The 25088-nt window shown below is 41.4% G+C and overlaps 1 protein-coding gene across 4 annotated transcripts in view; it reads right to left on the bottom strand.

Annotated features, from left to right (window-relative positions):
• Positions 1–1017: 1017 nt before the first annotated feature.
• GRB14 (growth factor receptor bound protein 14) overlaps positions 1018–25088 on the bottom strand; it is a 118200-nt gene continuing 94129 nt past the window's right edge. The window contains exons 12-13 of one of the 4 annotated variants that reach the window (XM_033945207.1): positions 24515–24608; positions 1018–2043 (exon numbers count right to left, since the gene is read on the bottom strand). In XM_033945207.1, the coding sequence (XP_033801098.1) occupies positions 1981–2043; positions 24515–24608 (157 nt within the window). In that variant the 3' untranslated portion in view covers positions 1018–1980. Of the gene's footprint in view, positions 2044–9706; positions 11345–21019; positions 21352–24514; positions 24609–25088 lie in introns of those variants that run through there. The other 3 variants (XM_033945205.1, XM_033945206.1, XM_033945203.1) reach the window with 3 other exon arrangements.

The raw sequence follows: 25088 nt of genomic DNA, 5'->3' as shown, positions 1-25088 counted from the left end.
AACTTGTCTAACTTTATCTTGAATCCTTGGAGGGTGTTTTCCCCTATAACAGCCTCCGGAAGAGCATTCCAGTTTTCCACCACTCTCTGAGTGAAGAACTTCCTTTTAGCTTTAGAGAGTACCCTCTCGTTCTCTCTACCTTGCAGAAGGTGAACTATCTGTCTCTATCTACTAAGTCTATTCCCTTCATTATTTTGAATGTTTTAATCATGTCCCCTCTCAGTCTCTCTAATCTCTCACTGTATGGCAACTCCTCCAGCCCCTTAACCATTTTAGTCGCTCTTCTCTGGACCCTTTCGAGCAGAACCGTGTCCTTCTTCATGTATGGCGACCAGTGCTAGATGCAGTATTCCAGGTGGGGGCGTACCATGGCCCGGTACAGCTCCCTTCTGACATTACATCCTGGCCCCACAACCAGGAAGTGATGTCAGAAGGGAGCTGACACTGGTGCAAGCAGCGAGTAGATGTTGCTCGAGCCGGCGAACATTTAAAGAGGTATCTGGGGGGACAGAAAGGAAGAGAGGTGCCAATGCCCTCCCCCCGCAAAGACAACATCTGAGGCGGTCTGCCCCCCCCTCCCCTTACTACGCCACTCAGGATAAGACTCAATAGGAGGGAGAGATACAGAAAAAGTGGAATTTTAGAAAGGACTTCTAACTCAGAATATGGACATCAAAGTCATATATGGACATTCATTTCTCATGTATTTTAGAATAAGATCTGCCCACATACAACTTGTTCTAAAAAACATGAAAAATAGATATCCAAGCGCTGACTATGTCCAGCATAAACAACCATTTTACTAACTGAAGCTTCCAAACTATAAACAGTGCAAAACAAGAGATGTGGACTTCCATGTGGCAGCATAGGAACATGTGTATTATACAATGGCAAAATTATTGATCCAAAAGCTTCCCAAAACACAAAGAACACAGAAAGAATGCTAGGCTCATAAGCCCACTGAGGACCATTCACACCTTATCATTAGGATTGTTTATTTGATATTAAGTACATTGACACATTATGATTCACTGAGTAGTGATAGATTTTTTTCCTGTGGGTTTTACAAGAAATAATTTTTCTATCATCTACTCTTAGTATTCTTTCGTATTGGGTTCCAATTTTGTAAATGGCTCATAAGCAATGCATGCCAAAGCAAATGAAAGAAAAAGCCTCAGAAATATGGTGAGGGAAACCCACTCTACCTACCACACATAAAAGGCATTAAAAAACTTTCATTGCAGAGACAATTGCAAAGCCTAATTACAAAATAAAGTGATGAAAAACTTAAAATGGTCACAGACATTTGTGTGGAGGAATAAACCAATGATTAATGCAGCCAGCTGAAAACCAGAACAGCGAGATAGAGTATGCTGGTTCAAATCAGACTGTAGCTCTTTCTGATATTCTCTGTTGTTTTTATTGTGAGCCCTCCAGGGACAGAAAAATACCTGCTGTGGCTTTGCTTACTCCCTCCAGTGGAGAACTGCTCAGTTGGGGCATATTTCTGTAATCTGGACATGCCAAATCCATCTTTTATGACATGGTGTTCCTTTCCCTTCTGCAATCCGAGTTGGATTTTGGCCCTTTCCTAGTCCCACCCAAAACATACCCAGATCACATCCTCATGTCTATATTCTGGCTTTATAAAATTGAGATTTGGACATCGATGCAATATGAACATCTAAATTCCAGTTTTCAGATGTTCAGAACAGGAGTAGAGCTTCAAATGTAGCCCTTATGTAGTCAACTACTTGCCTTCTTAAATTGGGTGCCCGCTTATAACCATGTTTTCTGGAGTTTCAGAGAGATCACAAGTAATCTGAAGGATATCATGGAGAAAATGCAGGTTGACTGTAGATTTCATAGTGTACTGCTGACATCCAGAGGCTAAGATTTAGCACTGTTGACATTTCTTTCAGGTGAGTATATTAGAACTTAATAGTGATGTTTAAATACATATGCAGTTTAAGAATGTTATCATCGTGCATTTTCATCTTGCTTTTTAGTAGACATACGAGTATAGGAGGGCTTCAACTGTAGCTAAAAACAAAAGGCCCAAACCAATTATAACCATAAAACATTTATTACAAACCTATGTCACCTTCATATTTTACTCTGACATCATTATTTAACAGTCCATGTAAAACCCTAGAAGCAAACATTTTAACAAGGCCGTCAAAAATGACTGGATTGTGAAGTGCATATTATTTGATTTTTGAAAGCGCAGTCAAAATAGAACAATTAGTCCACCGTGCACAACTTAATACAAATCATCTATAATTCACTGCAGCACTATTGAGTTTTATTTACAGAAGAGCATTACAACATTAGTAAAGAAAATGGATATTTATGCAGGTAATTTTGTAAAACATTGTCATATGTAAAATTGCACACATAAAAATCATTAATGTAGCCCTGGTGTAATTAAGCATGTACAAGGGGCTGCTGAAAACTTCTCAGCCCAAACAACAAAGTTGGGGCAGTCTCCTTTGACGGCTATACACTTAGTCCTATATTTTCCACTTTTTTTCATTCCGTCTGAAAAATGCGGAACAAAAAAAGTAGAAAATCACTGGACTAGGGCCTCCTTTTATGAAACTGTGATAGCAGTTTCTAGGGCAGGGAGCCGCACCGAATGGACCGCGCTGCTCCCGATGCTCATTGAGTTCCTATGAGCGTCGGGAGCAGCGCGGGCCATTCGGCACGGCTCCCCACGCTAGAAACTGATAGCATAGTTTCATAAAAGAGGGGGTAAGTGTATAGCCCTCAATGGAGACTGCCCCAAATTTGCTGGTTGGGCTGAGAACTGTTCAGCAGCCCCCTAGTACTTGCACACAACTCTAGAGTAGATGTATTTGGGGAGGAGTTTGGTTGGAACACACAGGTGGAGTTGGGATTTAAGCATATATTTTATAAAATGTTGAATACATGCACACTTTTTATTTGCTAACATTCAGGACTGTTCCTGAGCAGGTATAAATTTCAGTGACCTCAGCCTAGCTGCAATTTCTGCAGTATTTTTGCAAGTATGTTTTTTTTATAAATACACATGAGGTTCCTTTGTATTTTTATGAAACAGGCTGCAAATCAGCAGCTTTTCTTCTGTTCACCCATAAGTAACTTTTTATAAAATGACCCTCTATTAGTGAATAGGCTGCATTAGAAATAACGGGATCTGTGGTAAATAAGGTTTCTTTTCTCAATGCTACAGCATATTTTAGTGACCAGAGCTATTTTGGGTGTGGTAAAAATCAGGCTTTTACCTGAATGTAATTTCTTAAGATACTGACTAACCTGCAGCAGCTCAGTACTATAGGTTTGTCACACTTGCACTATTTGAATAATGTACTATTCACTATACGGGACTTATGTTCATTGAGACGTATCTTGATCTTACGATTAGTACAGCCAATGTATATAAGGTCATAGGGGCAGGTTATTGCATATACAACACCCTGTGAGTTGCAATCAGTGTTAGTTCTAGATCTTAAAATTAGATCTCTCCCTGGAACTTGCCAACTGTTGCCCTAACACTGATTGCAACTCACAGGGTGTTGTATATGCAATAACCTGCCCCTGTGACCTTATATACATTGGCCGTACTAATCGTAAGATCAAGATACATCTCAACGAACATAAGTCCCGTATAGTGAATGAGGTAGCCCAGGCTCCCTTAGTGGAACACTGGGTTAAATATAAACATTCTGTAGAAGAACTGAGATGGCGCATTATTTATAAGACCAATGATGCTGAGGGGGAGGGAGATCTGAGACAGCTCAATGAAGAGGAGCAAAGGTATATTTTTAAGGTTGATACAGTTGAACCCCGCGGGCTAAACAGCACGATCGAATGGAGTTCCGTGATGTGAGTAAGTCACGAGTTCGGCCAATGAGCTGCAGGGGGGCGTGAACTTTTGTGGGAGAGAGAGTATTTAAATTGAGTCCCGAGGACGCCGGCGCCATCTTTAGCTCATTTCAGCATTTGGAGTCGGATGACGGCGGCAACCTCGGTAAGCTGTAGTTTATTACACAAGTTTTTTAACTTTGTAATTTTCGGTAGGGAGGGGGCTGTACACAATTGTATGTTTATGGCTCCGTTTCTGTATTTTCTAGGGAGACCCTTGAAAAAGCACGGTTTACGTGCGAAATATGTCGGGTCTGACTCCCCAGGTTTGGCTGAGATAAGTACTATTCTAATCTTGAATTTACTATCAATAAGTATAACAGAATAATGACTTATTACTAAAAAGCTATAAAAAAGAAAAAACAAAGTAAGAAAACTAAAGTTGGAAAAGACAGCCAATGATGAAGCACCAGACAAGGCTTCCCGCGATATAAACTTTTTACAGCGGTGGAGTGGTGGGGCTGAGGCGTCCTTTCTAATAGTATATACCAGTGTTTTTTAACCGCTGTTCCGCGGCACACTAGTGTGCCGCGAGATGTTGCCTGGTGTGCCGTACGGTCAGGGCCGCCATCAGGGCAGTACCACCAGTCCTGCATTCAGGGGCCCGGAGCTGACAGGGGGCCCGGGCTCCCCCAGGGTCCTAGGCCACAGTCTAGGGAGAGGGGCGGTCCGCCCCACGTGGACAGGAGAGAGCTGGACGGGAGACCCGCGGAGTTCAATACATCTCGAGCCGCGATGCTCGTCTTCTGTTCCTGCCTGCCCTGCAGCTAATATATAGCCGATCGTAAGCGTTCCCCGATGTCAGCGCTGACGTCGGAGGGAGGGCTTAAGCAAAGCCTGCCCACCGACGTCAGCGCTGACGTCGGAGAATACTTCCGTTCGGCTATTTGTGCGCGGCAGGGCAGGCAGGAAGCAGAAGACAAGCCTCGCGGCTTGAGCTTCGTTTTGCTGAGAAAGTTGCAAAGATGGGCTGGGAGGCAAACACGGAACACAAAGGGGGAGGGAGTGCGTTTTGGACACAAGGCATGAACTTGGGAGAGAGGAAGGGAGGGAAAGAGATGGTGAGGTGGGGGAGGGAATGGGTTTTTGGACACAGAAGGCATGGACTTGGGAGAGAGGAAGGGAGGGAAAGAGATGCTGAGGTGGGGGAGGGAATGAGTGTTTGGACACAGAAGGCATGGACTTTGGAAAGAGGAAGGGAGGGAAAGAGATGGTTGTGTACACGGGGAATAGAAGAAAGGAGAATTTTTGGTCATAGGGAGGGAGTGAGGTACAGATAGTGGCATACCAGGGTGGGGGGGGGCGGTCTGCCCCATCCCGGGTTTACGTCCCAAGGGGGTGCACAGCTGGCCACCCTCCAGTGTTGTCCCTAGGCCGGCAAACTGCGGCTCTTTAGCCACTTGAGTGCCACCGCCGCCATCGGGAACAGGCCGGCGCCAAGTTCTCCCTGCTTTTCCCTGTGGGGCCGGCCAACTCTCGCCACACGCGTCAATTCTGACGTCAGAGAGGACGTTCTGGGCCAGCCAATCGCTGCCTGGCTGGCCTAGAACGTCCTCTCCGACGTTAGAATTGACGACGGGTGGCGAGAGTTGGTCGGCCCCGCGGGGAAGAGAAGCAGGGAGAACTTGGCGCCGGCCTGTTCCCGATGGCGGCGGTGGCACTCAAGTGAATTACTTTATATATAGTCAATATAGGCACAGAGTTAAATTTTTTAACATTTTCTAATGGTGGTGTGCCTCGTGATTTTTTTCATGAAACAAGTGTGCCTTTGCCCAAAAAAGGTTGAAAAACACTGGTATATACGATATGATTAACAACACAATATCCAGACCATTTTTGTAAGTGTAGAGGAATTGTGTTTCAGGCCATTTTGTTCATTTTATATATATAGATCTTTTTTGTGAAAATATGTATACTTTAGTATCTCATGAGTAAAGCTTTGAATAGGTTGTATATGTAAGAAAAGAGACATTTAGATCTGTGCAGTTAAAGTTGTGCTAATGTTCTATAAAGGGTTCCTTGGATATGGAGCTTTTCATAAAATATATATAAAGAGAAATTCTATACCTAGTCACCTAGGTTTACTTATAGAATAAGTTCCAAGAGGCACCCTCTACTGCTTGGCCGGCCCTAAAGAACGCCATGAGGTTTTGTGGGAACTTGCTGTAATTTAGAAAGTTGCTCTAAACCTATCTCTTTGCACAGGCCTTTATCATCTAGCTCAGGGGTGTCAAAGTCCCTCCTCAAGGGCCACAATCCACTTGGGTTTTCAGGATTTCCCCAATGAATATGCATGAGATCTATTTGCATGTACTGCTTTCGTTGTATGCTAATAGATCTCATGAATATTCACTGGGGAAATCCTGAAATCCCGACTGGATTGCGGTCCTCGAGGAGGGACTTTGGCACCCCTGATCTAGCTCTGTGCCTCTCTATAATGATTATGCTATCTTCTTAAGATGATTACAGTAGAGTACCTTTAGAGTAATTTTGACCTCTACCTTTTCCCCTGCAACAGGCGTGTGGTTTTAAATCATACGAGTCTAAAGATATGTATGTTGAATTGTAAGCCGCGTTGGTATAAAGCGGATTATAAATGTTTTAAATAAATAAAAAGTAAAACAAATGTTTGCAGGAGGTTTTGAAAATGAATTTAGAAAGGATGATTGGTTGGGCTGAGAATTTTTCAGCATTCCCTTGTAATCCTCCAGTGCCCCAGGTACAAAATATGTACCTGTATATAATATGTAAACTGCTTTGATAGTAATCAAAGAAAGGTGGTATATCAAAACCCATCCCTCTTCCCTTTCCTAAATAACTGATAATCTCCCTTCCTCCCATCCCCAGATCCAACATCTCTCCCTTTTCCTTTTCTCTTCCACCTGGTACATTATCTCACTTTCTTTCCTAGGAACCATTATCTTTCTCTCTCTATTTTGAACAGTCTATAGTCCCCAAAGGGGAGAGTTCTCTCTGGGAGACTCCTACATGTTGGAATCATGTCCATACTTGGGGGCCTGCTGGGATGGTAGTTGCCATTTATGATGTCTGCTTGGGGTTGGATGATGGTTGGGGGGTTGCTGGGGGCTATCAGGGGTCTGGTGATGGCAGAGGAGCTTGTTGGTACCTGCTAAGGATCTGGTACAGCTTAAAAGAGGGCAAAGCCATGGGAAGGGCATGGGCAGGTTAGGGGCATTCCCAGAAACTAGGCACAATATTATTAAAAGCTTTGATTTGCAAGCCCAACTGCAATCAGTTGGGTATGAGCATTTACACCAGCTTTGGCAGACGTAAGTGCTTGCTTCCGATGTTAGATACAGGACTTGCATCAAGCTACTATTCTGTAAAGGGTGCTATGCACAGAGGCCCTGATTCTATAAATGGCGCCTAAAGTTAGATGCCTAGATCGGCATGCCTAGCCAATCTAGATGTCTAACTTACCCCCTCTTTTACAAATGCATAGCAGGGGATTTAGCACCGGCAGTGGCAGTAACTGCTCTGACACTCAAAGGAATTTTATGAGTGTCGGAGCAGTTACCACTACTGTTGGCACTAAAACCCACACTATGCGTTCATAAATGAGGGGGTTAATGTTTCCTAATTTGTTTAATCAGCGCTGCTAATTGAAAGTGCCATTAAAAATCAATTTAAAACCATTAAAAAAATTAATTAGCCAATAGGTGCCTACTACTTCAAAGTAGGCATCTACGCCAAGGCACCTACATGCAAGTAGGCAAAGTTAAGGGATGATTCGGAGCAGAGTTTGGGCATGGATTGACAAGTGCCAGTAGGCACCTACCTTAGGCTCACTCATTTAGTCCAAGAAAATTCTGGTCCTACCTGCATTATTCTATAAATGGCGCCCAATGGATGATTGAAAGCCTATGACTTAGGCACCATTTATAGAATCTGGTTCAGAGTGTCTGTTACAGAATACTATCTTAGTGGGAATCATTATGGTGTCTAACTATGGGCACCATTTATTGAATCTAGTCCTTTATGTTTACTAAAAAGTTTCTTATAAAACAGTATGGGATTTCCACCATCCTGGTGTGGATGTTGGAATTCCCCCTTACATATTCTTTCTGAAATGCCTTTCCACATGTTTTATATTGGTCAAGTCAGAGTCACGACCTAAAACCTTATTGAGGTATCATGGAAAGACCTGAAGCAAGCTGTTTATAAAGAGGCCCTTAAATTTCAGAGTTGAAACAATTCAGTATTGAACAGTGATCCAAAATTCCTCAAGGAAATGTAACATACTAATCAACAGTTAAAGGAAACATTTATTGGAAATCATTACTGCTCAAGGAAATGTCACACAAGGGTATTTATTGTTGAATTGTTTTGTTGAATAAATGATCAAAATACATCCTTTTTGTCTATGTTGTCTATTCAGTGGAACTACCTTAAGATTTAGATTAATATCTAATCATGCTTTGAGTATAAACTCTACTGAAATATAGATCCAGGAAGTTCACACACTTTGCTTCAGCACCGTATAAATCTGCTTGAAGAAATAAATTCTCAAAAGAATATCTGCACAAACTTAGGATGTTTACCATTTAATTTACTTTCAACAGATTCTGATAAAAATGACTAAATGAATTTAGTCCACTTTCCATGTGACTGCTATTAACATGGTCTTGAAATGATACTTAAACAACTTATCATAAATGCAATTTCAAATGTCAGCAGTGTATAACCCATGTATAGTTAAGTCATTGCTCAAGAACTGCAGAGTAAGATGGTAAGATGACATTTTAATTGTATACAGTGCTGTTTGCTTAAAAACAGTTAGAAGTACAGAGGAAGCTGCGGGAACTGAGGGTGGATGGTAGTGCTGGCAGAAATCAGAGGGTAAGTTCACTAAAACTGAGAAGGTACAGGAGCACCTGATATTTTTAAGCAAAATATAGCTAAGAAATATGGAGTAATATAGCAATGACGACAGAATAACTGCTACAACCAGCGTGGAAGTTACAGTGCAAATATTTGAGCATTACAAAATTAACTTTAAAAGAGAAACCTCACTCAAATCATTTTAGATGCCTATGAGAATATTTTACTTTACATTACATTCGAGATTTCTATTCCACCATTACCTTGTGGTTCAAAGCGGATTACAAAAAGAGTTATAAATGGAGGGTTACAAAGTAAGATCACATGTCATTTCCAAGTGTAGGTCAGGTAGTATCAGTGGGTTAGGGAGAAGACTGGAAGAAGGAAGGTACTCATGGTATTAAGTCTTTTTCAGGGATTTCTTGAAGAGTATAGTTTTTATTTCCTTTCTGAACATCTCGTAGTCTGGGGTTGTTATCAGTAGATTGGCAATTTGGTTATCTAATTTTGCTGCTTGAGTGGCTAGTAGGCCGTCGTATATTTTTTTCCGTTTTACTTCTTTGATTTGGGGGGGGGGGGTTTCTATGCCTGGTTGAGGTGGTTCAGGTATGTTGGGCTGTTTCCGTTTATAGTTTTAAATAGTATACAGTAGAATTTAAAAAGTATTCTTTACTGGATTGGAAGCCAGTGTGAGTTGATGTATGCCTCTGTAATGTGGTTGTGTTTCCTCAATGAGTAGACGAGTCTCAGAATTGTTTGTAATTGTTTAATGATTGTTGCAGGGCAGGGGAGGTAGAGGATGTTGCAGTAGTCCAGTAAACCTAGGATTAGGGATTGTACTATGAGCTGGACTTGTGTTCTTTCAAAGAATTTTCGGACTTGTCTAAGGTTTCTCATAACTGCAAAAGATTTCTGTATTGTTTTATTTATTTGTGGTTGCATGGTGCAGCATCTGTCAATTGTCATACCTATTGGTTATGGTTGGGACTGATAATTAAAAGAGCAATTAAAAACCAATAAAAAATTATTTTAAAAAATAAATTAGCCAGCAGGCACCTAACTTGGTAGGCGCCTACCACTCCGATGTAGGTGTCAACACCAGGATTCCCACTAGTGCCTACCGACAAGTAGGCATGATTAGGAGCAGATATGGGACAGAGTTTGGACATGGATTGAGTTAGGCACCGGTATATTAGGCCAAGAAAACCCTGGCTTAATTTACCGGAGCCTAAGGTGTATACGCCTATCGGTACCTATGATGAATTAGGTGTCGCTAGGCAAAATTCTACAAACACTGCCTAACTTTGATTGGTGTGGTAGGTGTTGCTTTTCTAGGCACCTACCAAGTTAGGTGCTGTTTACAGAATCTGGCCCCAATAGTTAACATAAATGCCATATTAATGTAGAAATTACCTTGTGTTGACTGTTTATATCTATTATGGAATGGGGCAGAGCAAGGGTGGAGAATGGGTGGGACCATACTGTACCAATGGCACAGAGACAATTACTGTATTGTGTTATCCATAATGCAGATAATGTGTGCATTAATTGTATGAGAAGATTCCCGATAATGTGTGCGTTAATTGTATGAGAAGATTCCCGAAAGGCTCCCAACATTTGTCACATTTGAGTGAACAGGTCCCTTTGAGTCTACTGGCAAAAAAGCTTGGAAAATGGATCATTATTATTGTTATTATTAAACAGAGCCTTTTACTTGTGTATGCATTGAGACCATCCGTGAGACTAGGCTATTGTAACAATGTTTGACATCATATCTGCACTCAACCTTCAACTAGTGCAATGAAACCAAAATTAATGTAAACAGTTGCTGGAACAGCACAAACTGCGCTCAAATAATTACAAATCTTGGTTATGAAATATAAAAAAACAGGAACGTTTACAATAATATTAAGACACTTGGGTTTGCACTTTAAGAGGTCAAAGTTTACTTCAATCTGACCATAATGTATTTACACTCCATATGAGTGAGTAAATATATAGAATAGTAGCGCATATACAGTACATGGAAGTTTGCACCTAAGTGCTACTCTGTAATGGTGCTGGTAAATACAAGGAGGAGCTATACATGGGTGGACTATGGGTGCGACTCTCATTTACACGCATAACTTACAGAATACTGCAAAATACGTACATCCTTGCTGCAATATGATTGCAGATAAGCCGGGTCTATCGCTGGTGTAACTGCAGGCATGTAAATGAAAGGCTCACTGATATTGTGTTATGCTAGCATTCTATAATGGAATCTAGGCACCCAGTTGCCATTATATGAAAAGATCTCACAGCATGGCACTAGGGCACCTTAAAGGAAGTGCCACTTACAGAATTGCTCCCTAACTGAAATGTGCATGCATCTCATCGTAATGACTTAAGACTTTTTACTGTAAGCTCTTATCATCTGTGGTCTTAGGTGGAGCCGCCGAGGTTTCAGCTAGACAGTAACTTGAGCACAGTAATGCTGTAGCTTGCAGGGTAGCATTCCTTTATTGAGCTGATAGAATTCCACAAGCTGAATGAGATCAGTAAACTTTGTGTGACCATCATCTAGGGTATAAAATAGCTCCCCATTGTCTTCTAGCTATTAAGAACAAAACAAAGAACAGCAAGACACTATTTAATTCCTGGGTTTACATAGGAATGGGTTGCTTAGTGATCAGAGTAAGAAAAGCCCTCAGACAACATGTTCTTGTGTTCTCCTCTTATTCTGTGTTATATTAGAGGAGGGATTCTCAACCCAGTCTTCAGGATACACCAAGCCAGTAAGGTTTTCAGGATACCCACAATGAATATGCATAGCTGATGTAAATGTATGTGCCAAACTGCAGGCATTTAGATACATGGGGGGGGGGGAGTGTGGCACAATGGTTATAGCTACAGCTTCAGCACCCTGAGGTTGTGGGTTCAAGTCACTTAATCCCCCCAATGCCCCAGGTACATTAGATAGATTGTGAGCCCACCTGGACAGACAGAGAAAAAGGCTTGAGTACCTGAATAAATTCATGTAAACCATTCTGAGCTCCCCTGGGAAAGCACTATAGAAAATTGAATAAATAAATAGCGTGAAAAGCTTCAGCCTCTGATAACCAGAGATGGTATTGTGACATCATAATGCCTCATTCCACCAATGCCTAAGAGCCAACCTCATCAGTGATGTCACAATGGCTTGATTGTCCTATATTTGGCTCACTTTTACTACATTTTGATTTCTAGATTGGCTACAGCTTCAGCACCCTGAGGTTGTGGGTTTAAATCCACACTGATTCTTGTGACCCTGGGCTAGTCACTTAATCCCCCCATTGCCCCTGGTACATTAGATAGGTTGTGATCCCACCAGGACAGACAGGGAAAAATTGCATTAGTACCTGAATAAATTCATATAAACCATTTTGAGCTCCCCTGGGAGAACAGTATAGAAAATTGAATAAATAAATAGATACATAACTGCTAGTATTTTATAACCCATTTGCATAACTGCCTGACACAACCCTGACCTATCCATGCCTCTCCCAGGTCTACACACCCATTGGAGTTACGCATTCTGGAATTTGAGCGCACAACTCATAGAATACTGACTAAGGGCAGTTACATAAATTAACTGTCTAATAGGGTCAATTAACACAAATTATAACCAATAATTGGTTGGTAAGGTCAAATAGTCAATTTTAACATGTGTAGTTTCAAGTTTATTTAAAATTTCTTATACCGCCTAATCAAACTTCTAAGCAGTGTACAATAATAAAAGATTATATAGAGTATAAATACTATAAAACGAGATTATAAAATTAACAATATAAGACATCACTAGGGATTGTTAGTACAACAAATAACATAAACCTTGGACGAACTAAAACAGGAGAGAAAAGGGTAAGAACTACAATATTCTGAGAAGAAGAGAACAAAAAAGGGACAAACAATAGGTAGGGGAGGACTACATTAGAAATGAGGTAATTAGTCCTTACAAGGACAGTTATGGTCCAAAACCATCATGGAATAGAAATGTTTTTAGTTTTGTTTTGAAGTGATTTAGAAATGATTCTTCACATAAATAATTGGGTATGGAATTCCAGAGGGAGGGTGGAATAACAGCAAAAATATTAGATCTCATTGTGTTAATGTGCTTTAAGGATGGAATAGTGAGAAGGTTCTGAGTCATGAAACAAAGAGCATTATCCCCTCTTTTACAAAGGTGTGCTATGCTTTTTCGCGTTCACTAAATATGTGCTAAATGCTAACATATGCATGTTATCCTTTGGACGCGCTAACGTTTACTGTGTTTGTTGATTAGCGTGCGCTAATCGTGTGTTCAAATGCTTAGCGCACCTTTGTAAAAGAGGGCCTTAGATGGACTATAAGAGATGAGAAGTCTGTTGATGAATTTGGGCTGGTTACTTAGACGGATTTTGAATGTTAGTAAAAGAATTTTAAAGCTAATTCTATGTTCTACTGGTAGCCAATGTGCTTTGAACAGAAGGAAGGGGGAAACATGATCGTATTTTTTTGTCTAAGCCCTTTGCTGAGATTATTAGGAAACATTGGCATGTGATTCAGCTACAATCATTTTTCTTGAACCTCCTGTGATGGCATATCAGAGAGCTAAAAACATTAGGAAATGTCGTAGGAAGTTTAAGCTAGGTGGCAAGGGGGAAGAAGTTTTGAATGCCACTCATATAGAATATAAGCATTGCCAATGGAGTAAATGTAGTATGCAAGGTACTAAGTGCGTTGATCCTCAAACAGGAATGAAAATCCAAGTGCGATCTCACACTATGTGCACCAGTTCATGGCTGATACATATTATTATGTGTCCCTCTGCTCTGATATATGCAGGCGGGGGGGGGGGGGGGGAGGAGTAGTAATCTGATTAGACTTAGGCTTACTGAGCATAAGTTCCACATTACTACTAATAGCTTGTAAGCTCCCTTAGTTCAGCACTGGCAGAATACAGTAGAAGACATTAGAAGGCAAATTATTGATCAGGTTTAAGAGGGAGGGTAGCCATTTTAATTATTAAAAAAAACCCAGAGGTGGATCTGTAATTTAAATACAGTGAAACCTTTTGATCTTAATGCTAAGACTGAGTGGATGATGTTAGTTTGAATGACCAAATGATCAGTGTTTGATTCTGAGTAGTTAGGTTTGATCAAGTAATAAAATGGATAAAAGGGTGGTCAGGCAAAGATGCCACCATCTTGAAACATTCTGGAATGGAAAATGGAGTGTGTGCTTCTCTAAGGTACGATTAGAAAGTTTTGTTATAATATTTTATATTGACTGTGTTTTGTTTCAGTTGGGAATAATTTTTAATGTTGACTTTTTTAGGGGTCGCTCCTTGATACAGCGAGTTGCAAAACATGATTTCATGTCAGAGTCCCCGAGGCTGACTTTTAAGATGAATACTGTTGAACGATTTACATGAAATATAAGAATTTTTTGCTGTATAATAGTTGTGGTAACGAGAAAGATTTTTATTATTAAAAATATTAAATATATTTTTTTTAAAAAGTTTAGACCGATGACGAGGCTGGTTTGTAATAGATCAGTTAACAAACACTGGTGTTATCTGAGTATAGCCGCTAAGATCTAACATTCAGTTAAGTACTGCTGAATGCTTTGTAAGGGTGATTTCTTATTCTATTAATTGCACATGCAATTTTGTGCGTATACTTTTTTGAATTAAAGGGATTTATGCATATTTTGAAAACCAGACTGGCTTGGTGTGTCCCAAGAACTGGGCTGAGAACCTCTGTATCAGTGCCTTGGTCTTCACTCCAAATCTTTGAAGGCCAGCAATAAGTCAGTTTTCAGAATATTCCTAATATTAGAGATTTTCTACAATATAAATTCTACTTTACGGAGAGGGTGGTGGATACCTGGAATGCGCTCCCGAGAGAGGTGGTGGAGAGTAAAACTGTGACTGAGTTCAAAGAAGCGTGGGATGAACACAGAGGATTTAGAATCAGAAAATAATATTAAATATTGAACTAAGGCCAGTTACTGGGCAGACTTGTACGGTCTGTGTCTGTGCATGGCCGTTTGGAGGAGGATGGGCAGGGGAGGGCTTCAATGGCTGGGAGGGTGTAGATGGGCTGGAGTAAGTCTTAACAGAGATTTCGGCAGTTGGAACCCAAGCACAGTACCGGGTAAAGCTTTGGATTCTCGCCCAGAAATAGCTAAGAAGAAAAAAAATTAAATAAAAAATTAAATTAAATTTAAAAAAAAATTTAAATTGAATCAGGTTGGGCAGACTGGATGGACCATTCGGGTCTTTATCTGCCGTCATCTACTATGTTACTATGTAGGTAGGAATGTAATTCTCCTTCTTGCATATTCAGTAGAGTATCCTAAAAACCTGACCTGTTTGCAGTCCTTGAAAACTGTGAGTGAAGACCAAGGTATTAGACCAGTGTCTCTCAATCTTTTTTAGCTCCGGCACACTAAACGGAGAAAATGTTTTTCATGGCACATTATAATTGAATTTATAAAATTGCAAAACCAACAAAAAATTAAATTTGAGAGTTATTTATTTAAAGTTCTTTAAGTTATGTATGGGTAATTGTAACAATGGTGAAACTAAAGTAGATAGAATAGAACTGCTAATCAATGGGTTCTTCGGGGGTCTTTTTTGTTATGTGACTGCAGTAAAGCTAAATGCATTTACAAAAAAGACCCCCGAAGAAGCAAGGAATACTGGCGAAATGAGTCCAGTCAGGCCGTGATTATAACTTTTCGCAAGCACCGAAAATAAGTGCATTTTGATTTTTTGCTGATTTTCTTGATATTTATACAGTGCATAAGTAATTTGCACTTCTGGTGATCAGCAAATGAGAGGTTTTTAGACCGATGAATGAAAACCTTAACCTGCGGTCTCCACTTATTGAATTATTATTCCACAGTGGTGCAGGCCTCTGAGGTCTTTTTCTCTCATATAATTATATATATTTGTTCACAGTTGTGCATCAGAAACCTGTTTCTTTGTTTTGTACACACAGTATCAGAGGTTTTCTGTCCATTAAGATTTACTATTTGATGTTTGTGGGTAACAAGCAAAGAGTCGGATAAGAACATAAGAACAAAAGAATTGCCACTGCTGGTTCAGACCAGTGGTCCATCGTGCCCAGTAGAGAATGACACGGTGAAAAAATTGGTCCCCGTCACCGCCCCGTCCCCGTCTCACCATCCCCGTCACCGCCCCGTCCCCGTCTCACCAACCCCGTCACCGCCCCGTCCCCGTCTCACCATCCTCTTCACCGCCCCGTCACCGCCACTGCCACCCCATTCACCGCCCCGTCACCGCCACTGCAATCCCATTCACTTTTCTTTATTTACGTATAAAGGAAACATTCTTTAAAACTTTAAAACTTAGTTAAATATTAGTTAATAACTATACAAAAACAAAACACGCAGAGAAAAAATTAATTAATAAAAATTCTCAAAACTGACACATTTTGATCACTAAATTTAAAATAGTTATTTTTCATACAGTTTTTCAATCACTAATCTTCCACCACCCCTGGGGCTAGCAATGCAAAAACAAACACGACATGTACTTTAAATGCTGCCGTGATTAGCATAGTGACCGCGGCTACGGCTGCAAGTCTCCCCTCCCCCCAGCGATCACGGCAGGAGGGCACCCAACCCCTCATGTAGACCCCCCCAACGGCCCTCCCGACAATCGCAGCAGAAGGGTACCCAACCCCTCCTGCCGGTCCTCCCAATGGCCTCCCCTAAGATCGCCGGCAGGAGGGTACCCAACCCCTCCTGCTGGACCCCCCCCAACGAACCCTCCCACCCCGGAACCCCCTTAGTCTTACTTTTCAAGTTGGACCGGACAGCTCCTCGCTCGTCTGGCCAGCAGGCCTGCCTCCGTCCAAATGAGGCGGGCCCGCCCCTACCCTCCCCTCCCCTGCCTCCCAATGGCCTCCCCTAAGATCGCCGGCAGGAGGGTACCCAACCCCTCCTGCTGGACCCCCCCCCAACGAACCCTCCCACCCCGGAACCCCCTTAGTCTTACTTTTCAAGTTGGACCGGACAGCTCCTCGCTCGTCTGGCCAGCAGGCCTGCCTCCGTCCAAATGAGGCGGGCCCGCCCCTACCCTGCCCAACCCACAGGATCCTAGGGCCTGATTGGTCTAGGCACCTAAAGCCACTCCCGCTATAGGAGGGGCCTTAGGTGCTTGGGCCAATCAGGCCCTAGGATCCTGTGGGTTAGGCAGGGGAGGGGAGGGGCGGGCCCGCCTCATTTGGACGGAGGCAGGCCTGCTGGCCAGACGAGCGAGGAGCTGTCCGGTCCAACTTGAAAAGTAAGACTAAGGGGGTTCCGGGGTGGGAGGGTTCGTTGAGGGGGGGTCCAGCAGGAGGGGTTGGGTACCCTCCTGCCGGCGATCTTAGGGGAGGCCATTGGGAGGCAGGGGAGGGGAGGGGCGGGCCCGCCTCATTTGGACGGAGGCAGGCCTGCTGGCCAGACGAGCGAGGAGCTGTCCGGTCCAACTTGGAAAGTAAGACTAAGGGGGTTCCGGGGTGGGAGGGTTCGTTGGGGGGGGGTCCAGCAGGAGGGGTTGGGTACCCTCCTGCCGGCGATCTTAGGGGAGGCCATTGGGAGGCAGGGGAGGGGAGGGGCGGGCCCGCCTCATTTGGACGGAGGCAGGCCTGCTGGCCAGACGAGCGAGGAGCGGTGAAACACAGGTAAATAGCGGTTCCTAGAAGGGGGTACATTGGCCCGCGGGGACAAACCTGTTCACCGTTTCCGCGGTCGGTGAATGGCCTTGTCCCCGTCACCGCAGCGACTGCTAGTTTTCTTCCCTGTTTTCGGCGGTGACCCGCGGCTTAAATGCGGTGGCCGCGGGTAAACCGTCACCGTGTCATTCTCTAGTGCCCAGTAGTCCGCTCCCACGGGGGCCCTTACTGAGACTAGCCTTACCTGCGTATGTTCTTGTTCAGCAGGAACTTATTTAACTTTGTCTTGAATCCCTGGAGGGTGTTTTCCCCTATAACAGCCTCCGGAAGAGCGTCCCAGTTTTCTACCACTCTCTGGGTGAAGAAGAACCTCCTTACATTTGTACAGAATCAATCCCCTTTTAACTTTAGATAAGACAATGTACAGTATAGATTTGGCTATGTGTTTCATTGTTCATTTTTTTTAATTTTTTTTATGATGTTCATATGCTATATTTATATACAGTATATTTTTTATTGTCTTGTTTTGTAGTGTAGTATATGTGACCCCTGTGACAGGCATACTTCATGTTGAAGCACAGTGCTATGTCAGGTCAGGGTCACTGTGAACGGATATAATAAACATCTATTTTATATAATTCCTTTTGGCTCCTTCTATTGTAGAAAGTCCATGGTCCCATCCCACTCTTTGCATGTTTCCTTATTGGTTTTGTGGGGTTATCCTCTATTGGACTTTTTATGATAATGATGCTTATGGGTTGCATGTCTGATTTTTTTTTTTTTTTCTTTTCATGACTAAATTTAAGCACAGGGTCCACGCCTGCATTTGTTACTGGAACTAACTTTTTAATTTTGCCTTTTCTAGATGATTTTTTTTTTAATGTATTATATTGTCTTAAGATTAAGCAAGCCAAAAACTAACTCAACATTCAAAATTATTTAAAGTGGGCAGGAGAGGCACCTGCCTGCTTCCTAACTGTCGATATTCAATGGAATTTAACTGGTCAGTGCTACTAAATAACAGCTCTGACCAGCAATGTGTGAAGTGGGTAGTCAGCAGCACAGATTGGAAAGAGCCAGCAGTTATGTGGCTATTGGCATATTTTAATGCCAGCACCCACATTGCCAAATCGGACTCAAAAAGGTCCTAAATTCACCCAGTTAACTATGCAGGTGTTGTCACTAAATATGGGCCGCCTCATGCATTACTGCCAGTACCAACTGGCATCGTATTAATTTCCTTTCCTCCTCCCCATGACCTTCCTCCCATAGATTCTGATCTCCCTGCCCCCCTGCTGAGAACAATCCCCCATTCTCCATGTTACCAAAAATAAAAAAAACCCTCCCCCCTCCCAACTCTCCACCGTTCACGATAGGCTATTCTAGATCTACCTAAAATCCCTTGTGGTCCGGTAGGAGTGATGGGAGCTAACCCAACTCTCCCCTGCCCCTAACAGTGGTCTCAACAAAATGGCTTCCATGACCTCTAGTGGCAGCCTTATAGTAGTTGTTGGTATGGAGCAGTCTAGAAGTGGGTGGCATAAACTTCTTTAATTAACCTTATCTTGCCTATCCTCTCCTTTATAATATGATGCTTCTTTCTGTCTATGATTCTTTAAGATTTGTTGTAATGAAATTGTAAACTGCTTTGCCATCATAATGTTTCTCTAAATTGTGGACGGGTTTATCCTTTTTCCTTTATCTATTTTTCCATATCAGATTCTTCCTGTTTCTTTTTTGTATCTTCCCACATTACGATTTTCTTGGAAGAATGATGGCTTATATTGTTTGTGTTGCTACTAAATTACTTTTGTTTATGTATTTCTGTATTTAATTTTGATGTTCCAAAATATGATATCCTAATTTAAAATGTAAATTAAAATTACAAGTTGTTCCACAATGCCATTTTTACTGCACATGGTGGAGGTATTCCCAAATGTGGAGCTAGGTCAGAGGAGGCAACAACATGTAGGGTCTCTTTTATGAAGCTGTTTAGCGCAGGCCGCTGCGATAACTGCCCCAAAGCCCACAGAGATTTAAAGGGCTTCAGGGCTGTTGCCGCAAGGCTTTGTAGAAAAGGGGGGGTAGTTTTGGACGTCCAAAACTCCATATATTGTTTTGGCTGGAAAAAACACCTGCTATAAAAGAACATACAACTCTGTGCAGGTACATTTACCAGGAACAATCATCAAAGTAAAAAAAAAAAAAAACCAACAAAACTGCTTTGATTAGTAGTCCAAGGTGTAGTTTGTACCACTCCAGGTGATGTGATTAAGGCCTTCGTAACAGTTAAAACAAACAAAAACTGCAGACTATGTACAAGATGCAGGCAAAATTTATTGTACCCAAATTAAAATGCAGTGATATAAAACCTTTTTACCAACCAAAGGACCCGACACGGTCCGTGTTTCGGACAACACGCCTTCGTCAGGGGTCCTAATGAATATAAACATAACACAAAACTGATATAGACAATATTTAAAAGTCCTATGTGAGATAACGTAGTGGTGTTGTCATGCCATGCCAACAAGGAATGTGATGATGTGACTTAAATAGATAAGTGATGTAAATTAACAACCATGTAAAATTAAAAAATAATAATGATAATAAACTGAAAATAGGAAAGAAACATGCAGAGAAAGAATAGAAGGTGTCTAGATAGACCTAAATAATGTGAACCAAAAAGAATAAAACTGAAGTCAAAAACAAAATCAAAGGCAAAAACAGAAAAATACGTGACAAGGGAGCAATCAATGAACCTCTGCGTGAAAGGGTACCAATTTTATCATCAAACACCCATGAATATTGAATTATGAGAGAACACCTACCATGGTAAATAAGGTATAAAGTATACCGCACAAAATGAAGGTAACAACTATTATAAAAAACATAAAAACATACATCATATAAACAAATGACCTATAGTTAAGCTAAATGCTTTTTAATAAATTATATGTATAGAATAAAATCAAAGTTAAAAGGTCATAAGATGTAATAAAAAGATGTCTACAATGATATATAATGATAAAAAAAAGCAATAATGCGCATGAGGGTAACAGAGGATTGGTGAATGATATGTTTAAAAAAATGTGTATACATAATACCACATAGGGAATAAAAAATGCAGGTAATGGTTAACAACCCTTCATATTTGGAATCAGGGACACATCTAATGGCAAAAAAGGATATATTAAAAATGTATGTAAAACCGGGAGATAAATAAATAAAGAAAAAATGTTGGTATTGAATAATCTTAAACATTATGATGTTAAACTAATAAACGCAAAATCAGGCAGTGCATAATTTAAACATATGACCCAAAACTGAAAGCAACCAAACTGACTGGGGAACCTGCTAGGCTGTTACTAAATCACATACGGAACGTATAAGTGAAGGGCATGTGAGGAAAATAATGGTCCAGCCTTAAAAATCAAACGTAGCATAAAGCTAAAAATGAATTTGAAGTACATGGCCAGGCGGGATAAATAATAGTACAGCTTTGAAGGAAGAAACGAGAAAATGTGGCCTAACTGAATGAATTATAGTACAGCCTTAAAAGATTAAACAAAACATGAGTAACAATAGAATATATGGCCCAGCGGCCTTGAAAATTTAAACAACACTTAAAATTATAATCTCAGAGAATTGAAACTAAAATGGATGATGTGGCAAAATGACCAAACATTAAACCGCCGAACAAGCAGAATTAATAGAGTTAAAAGAAACTTACCAAGTACCTGTTTGTTTAGTACGCCAAGGATCGCTGCCAAAAGTAAAGCGTCTCAAAAGTGAGTGAAGAATGTTGCAAAGCTGCTGTAAATTTAACAAAAACAACCCAGACGTAATTGGTGGATGGGCTGGTCAGAAAGATTACGTGGCACATAGGGCAGCAAAGTGAAGCATGGGACGCTGTCTTAGAGAGAAGAGAGGGAGCAAATCAGCATGTTAGTGGGCGTGTACCTGAATTGGCAATATGGGATTATAAAAAGCTGAACTAAAAACTGTAGGCAAGAAAGTATGTATAAAACCTATGAATGGAAAATTTAAACCTGTGTGACATATCGGGTCTATGCAAGACTTACAGAGAATATGTGTTAAATATGCATGTGATGAAAAAATTGAGAGTAGAATTGTGTGACATGTCATGGATGTATCCCGAGACAAAAAATATGGGTCTATGCAGGGCTTAACCAAACATTATTGCCTGAATGGGCATGTTTTAGGCTAGTAATTGAAAAATTATATATCTATATGGAACTGTTATATGTCTATGAAAGAAAAATAAGAATTGTAAACTATGTGACTTCTCGAAAGACAGGACTCTTGTATTTTAAAATGAATGAAAATAAATCTGACATGTACAATTATACCCTTAGTTGAATTTTCATGATAAAAACAACAAGAAAATAGCAATAATGAATAAATAAAGAGAATAATAATTTAGAGATGAATATACCATAAGAAATCATAATATAATAAGCTACATACAGGATGCAATAAATATATGGTATAAACATATAAAAAAATAAATATATGGTATAAACATATAAAAAAGGAGCAAACCATAAAATCTTCAAAGGATAATGATAATAATTAAAATATAATCAAAGTGATAGAAATACAGCATGAACAGTTTAAGTCTATCATAAAAAAGGATGATAATCTATCTCTAAATTCAAACCAGTGGGAGTGGTGGTATTGAGCTCAAAAATTGGGTGGGCCCATGTGCCTAAGGCCCCGCCCACAGGAGGGGCCTAAGACTCCCAGGCCTATTCTGATTGGCCCAGGCACCTCAGGCCCCACCTGTGGGTGGGGTTTCTTCCGCCTGGGCCAATCCGGCCCCATTCTGGACCCGGCAGGCCTGCCGGATGGGCGGGCTTGGCACCCGTCTGTCTGGCCAACGTTCAGGTACGGGGAAGGTGTGGGGGTGGGGGTTGGGGGGTCATGGAGTCGGCCGGGGGGTCGCGGGTCAGCGGAGGGGTCCAATCGGGGGTTCTGGGGAGGACGGTCGTTGGGAGGAGGGGGGTTGTGTCGAGGGCAGGAGGGCCTGAGATCCCTTCTGCCTGTATTATAGTAGGGGGTGGGGGGTAGGGGGTCACCGGTTCCAGGGGGGCTTGGGCTCCCTCCTGGCCCAATCCAGTAGGGGGGTCACCGGGGCCAGGAGAGCTTGGGCTCTCTCCTGGCCCGTTAAATCGGAGGGGGGTTGCCGGGGCCAGGAGAGCTTGGGCTCTCTCCTGGCCCGTTAAATCAGAGGGGGGGGGGGGGCGCCGGGGCCAGGAGGGCTTGGGCTCCCTCCTGGCCAGATCAAGTCGGGGGGCATGATCGCCGGGGCAAGAGGGCTTGGGCTCCCTCTTGCCCCAATATCGTTGGGAGTGCTGCGGCTGCCGCGGTCCAAGAGGGCTTGGGCTCCCTCTTGCCCCGATGTTGTATGTGTGTGGGAGGGTGATGTATCGCGGCAGGAGAGATGCCTTATCTCCTCTACCGTGATGCCATCACTCCTCTACCCGAGCTGCTGCGACCCGCAGTAGGAGAGATAAGGCATCTCTCCTGCCGCGGATCGCGGCAGTTCGGGTAGAGGAGTGATGGCATCGCGGTAGGAGAGATAAGGCATCTCTCCTGCCGTGATGCTTGCGGTAGGTAGGTTGCCGGGCCGCTGAACTGATGGCGACAGCGGCCATCAGCTCAGGGGCCCCTTTTTCAGCACTTAGACCTAGTTTGACTTTGTCTAAGTCAAAAAGGTCTAAGTGCCGACTAGGCAACCTGTTAATGTTTTGGTTATACTTGTTGTATGCCTAGGTGTAGGTCAGCCCACCTCCCGTCCACTGCCCACCCTTTCCCCTCCTCTAAACATACCTTTTTTGTCTCTGTGCGTTTAGTGGCAGGGGAAAGGCCTAAGCTGTTTTTAGATACGTCTAAAAACCAGCTTTGGTTATGGGTACTTGGACGATCAGGCTTTTTGATCATTTTTTAGACGTTTTTTGTTTTTTTTTATATTATTAACCCCATAATGTTTAAGATTATTCAATACCAACATTATTTCTTTATTTATTTATCTCCCGGTTTTACATACATTTTTAATATATCCTTTTTTGCAATTAGATGTGTCCCTGATTCCAAATATGAAGGGTTGTTAACCATTACCTGCATTTTTTATTCCCTATGTGGTATTATGTATACACATTTTTTTAAACATATCATTCACCAATCCTCTGTTACCCACATGTGCATTATTGCTTTTTTATCATTGTATATTATTGTAGACATCTTTTTATTACATATTATGACCTTTTAACTTTGATTTTATTCTATACTTATATTTTATTAAAAAGCTTTTAGCTTAATTATAGGTCATGTTTATATGATGTATGTTTTTATGTTTTTTATAATAGTTGTTACCTTCATTTTGTGTGGTATACTTTATACCTTATTTACCATGGTATGTGTTCTTTCATAATTCAATATTCATGGGCGTTTGATGATAAAATTGGTACCCTTTCACGCAGAGGTTCATTGATTGCTCCCTTGTCATGTATTTTTCTGTTTTTGCCTTTGATTTTGTTTTTGACTTCAGTTTTATTCTTTTTGGTTCACATTATTTAGGTCTATCTAGACACCTTCTATTCTTTCTCTGCATGTTTCTTTCCTATTTTCAGTTTATTATCATTATTATTTTTTAATTTTACATGGTTGTTAATTTACATCACTTATCTATTTAAGTCACATCATCACATTCCTTGTTGGCATGGCATGACAACACCACTACGTTATCTCACATAGGACTTTTAAATATTGTCTATATCAGTTTTGTATTATGTTTATATTCATTAGGACCCCTGACGAAGGCGTGTTGTCCGAAACACAGACCGTGTCGGATCCTTTGGTTGATAAAAAGGTTTTATATCACTGCATTTTAATTTTGGTACAATAAATTTTGCCTGCATCTTGTACATAGTCTGCAGTTTTTGTTTGTTTGTCCTGTTGGTGGCTTTATTGCAGATTTGGTTGGATTTCTTTCTTGTTGCTCTTCGTAACAGTTAACCACAGTGTTTCAGTGATATCTAATGGACTTCACTTACCGGTACAATTTGAAAGTGTTTTACTTTCTGTCCATGGCATAATGAAAGCACAAAGGTTTTTGGACTACTTTGGCTGTCTCGTACCAAAAATACCCTAAAAAAAGATGTTAGATGGATTTAAATAATTGCTAACAGACATACGAATTGGTAAACATTGGAAAGTTCATGCAATATAGTTAGTACTGATTAGTGCATTAATTTAATTTAAGTCTTCTCCCATCAATCAAAAAGTGTGGAGTGGACAGACCCCCAAATCTTCCCCTCCCACCTTCTAGAATTCTGTACAAAAAGTATAGCTCAATGTCTGGAATTTTGGGGATCCTTCTTGTGAGTTCAAGTAAGATGCAATGCAAAATATTCTTTTGGTTGTTTTTCCTGTGCTGTCAGGATTGAATGTATTCTCTAGGGGCATGATTTGAAGCAGAGGAGGCTAGCACCAATGTACAGTATATGAAATAAAGTACCTTAGAAACTGTTATGAACAGAAATGTAAATGAACCATTTTCATCCCAAAAGAAAAGTTAAATTAGATACTGGCCTTCCCAAAGGAAACAACAGAGCTGTGGAGACATCT

This window comes from Geotrypetes seraphini, chromosome 5 (genome assembly GCF_902459505.1).
Source record: "Geotrypetes seraphini chromosome 5, aGeoSer1.1, whole genome shotgun sequence".
Classification (NCBI taxonomy): domain Eukaryota; kingdom Metazoa; phylum Chordata; class Amphibia; order Gymnophiona; family Dermophiidae; genus Geotrypetes; species Geotrypetes seraphini.
This window is presented reverse-complemented; position numbering and strand designations above follow the sequence as displayed.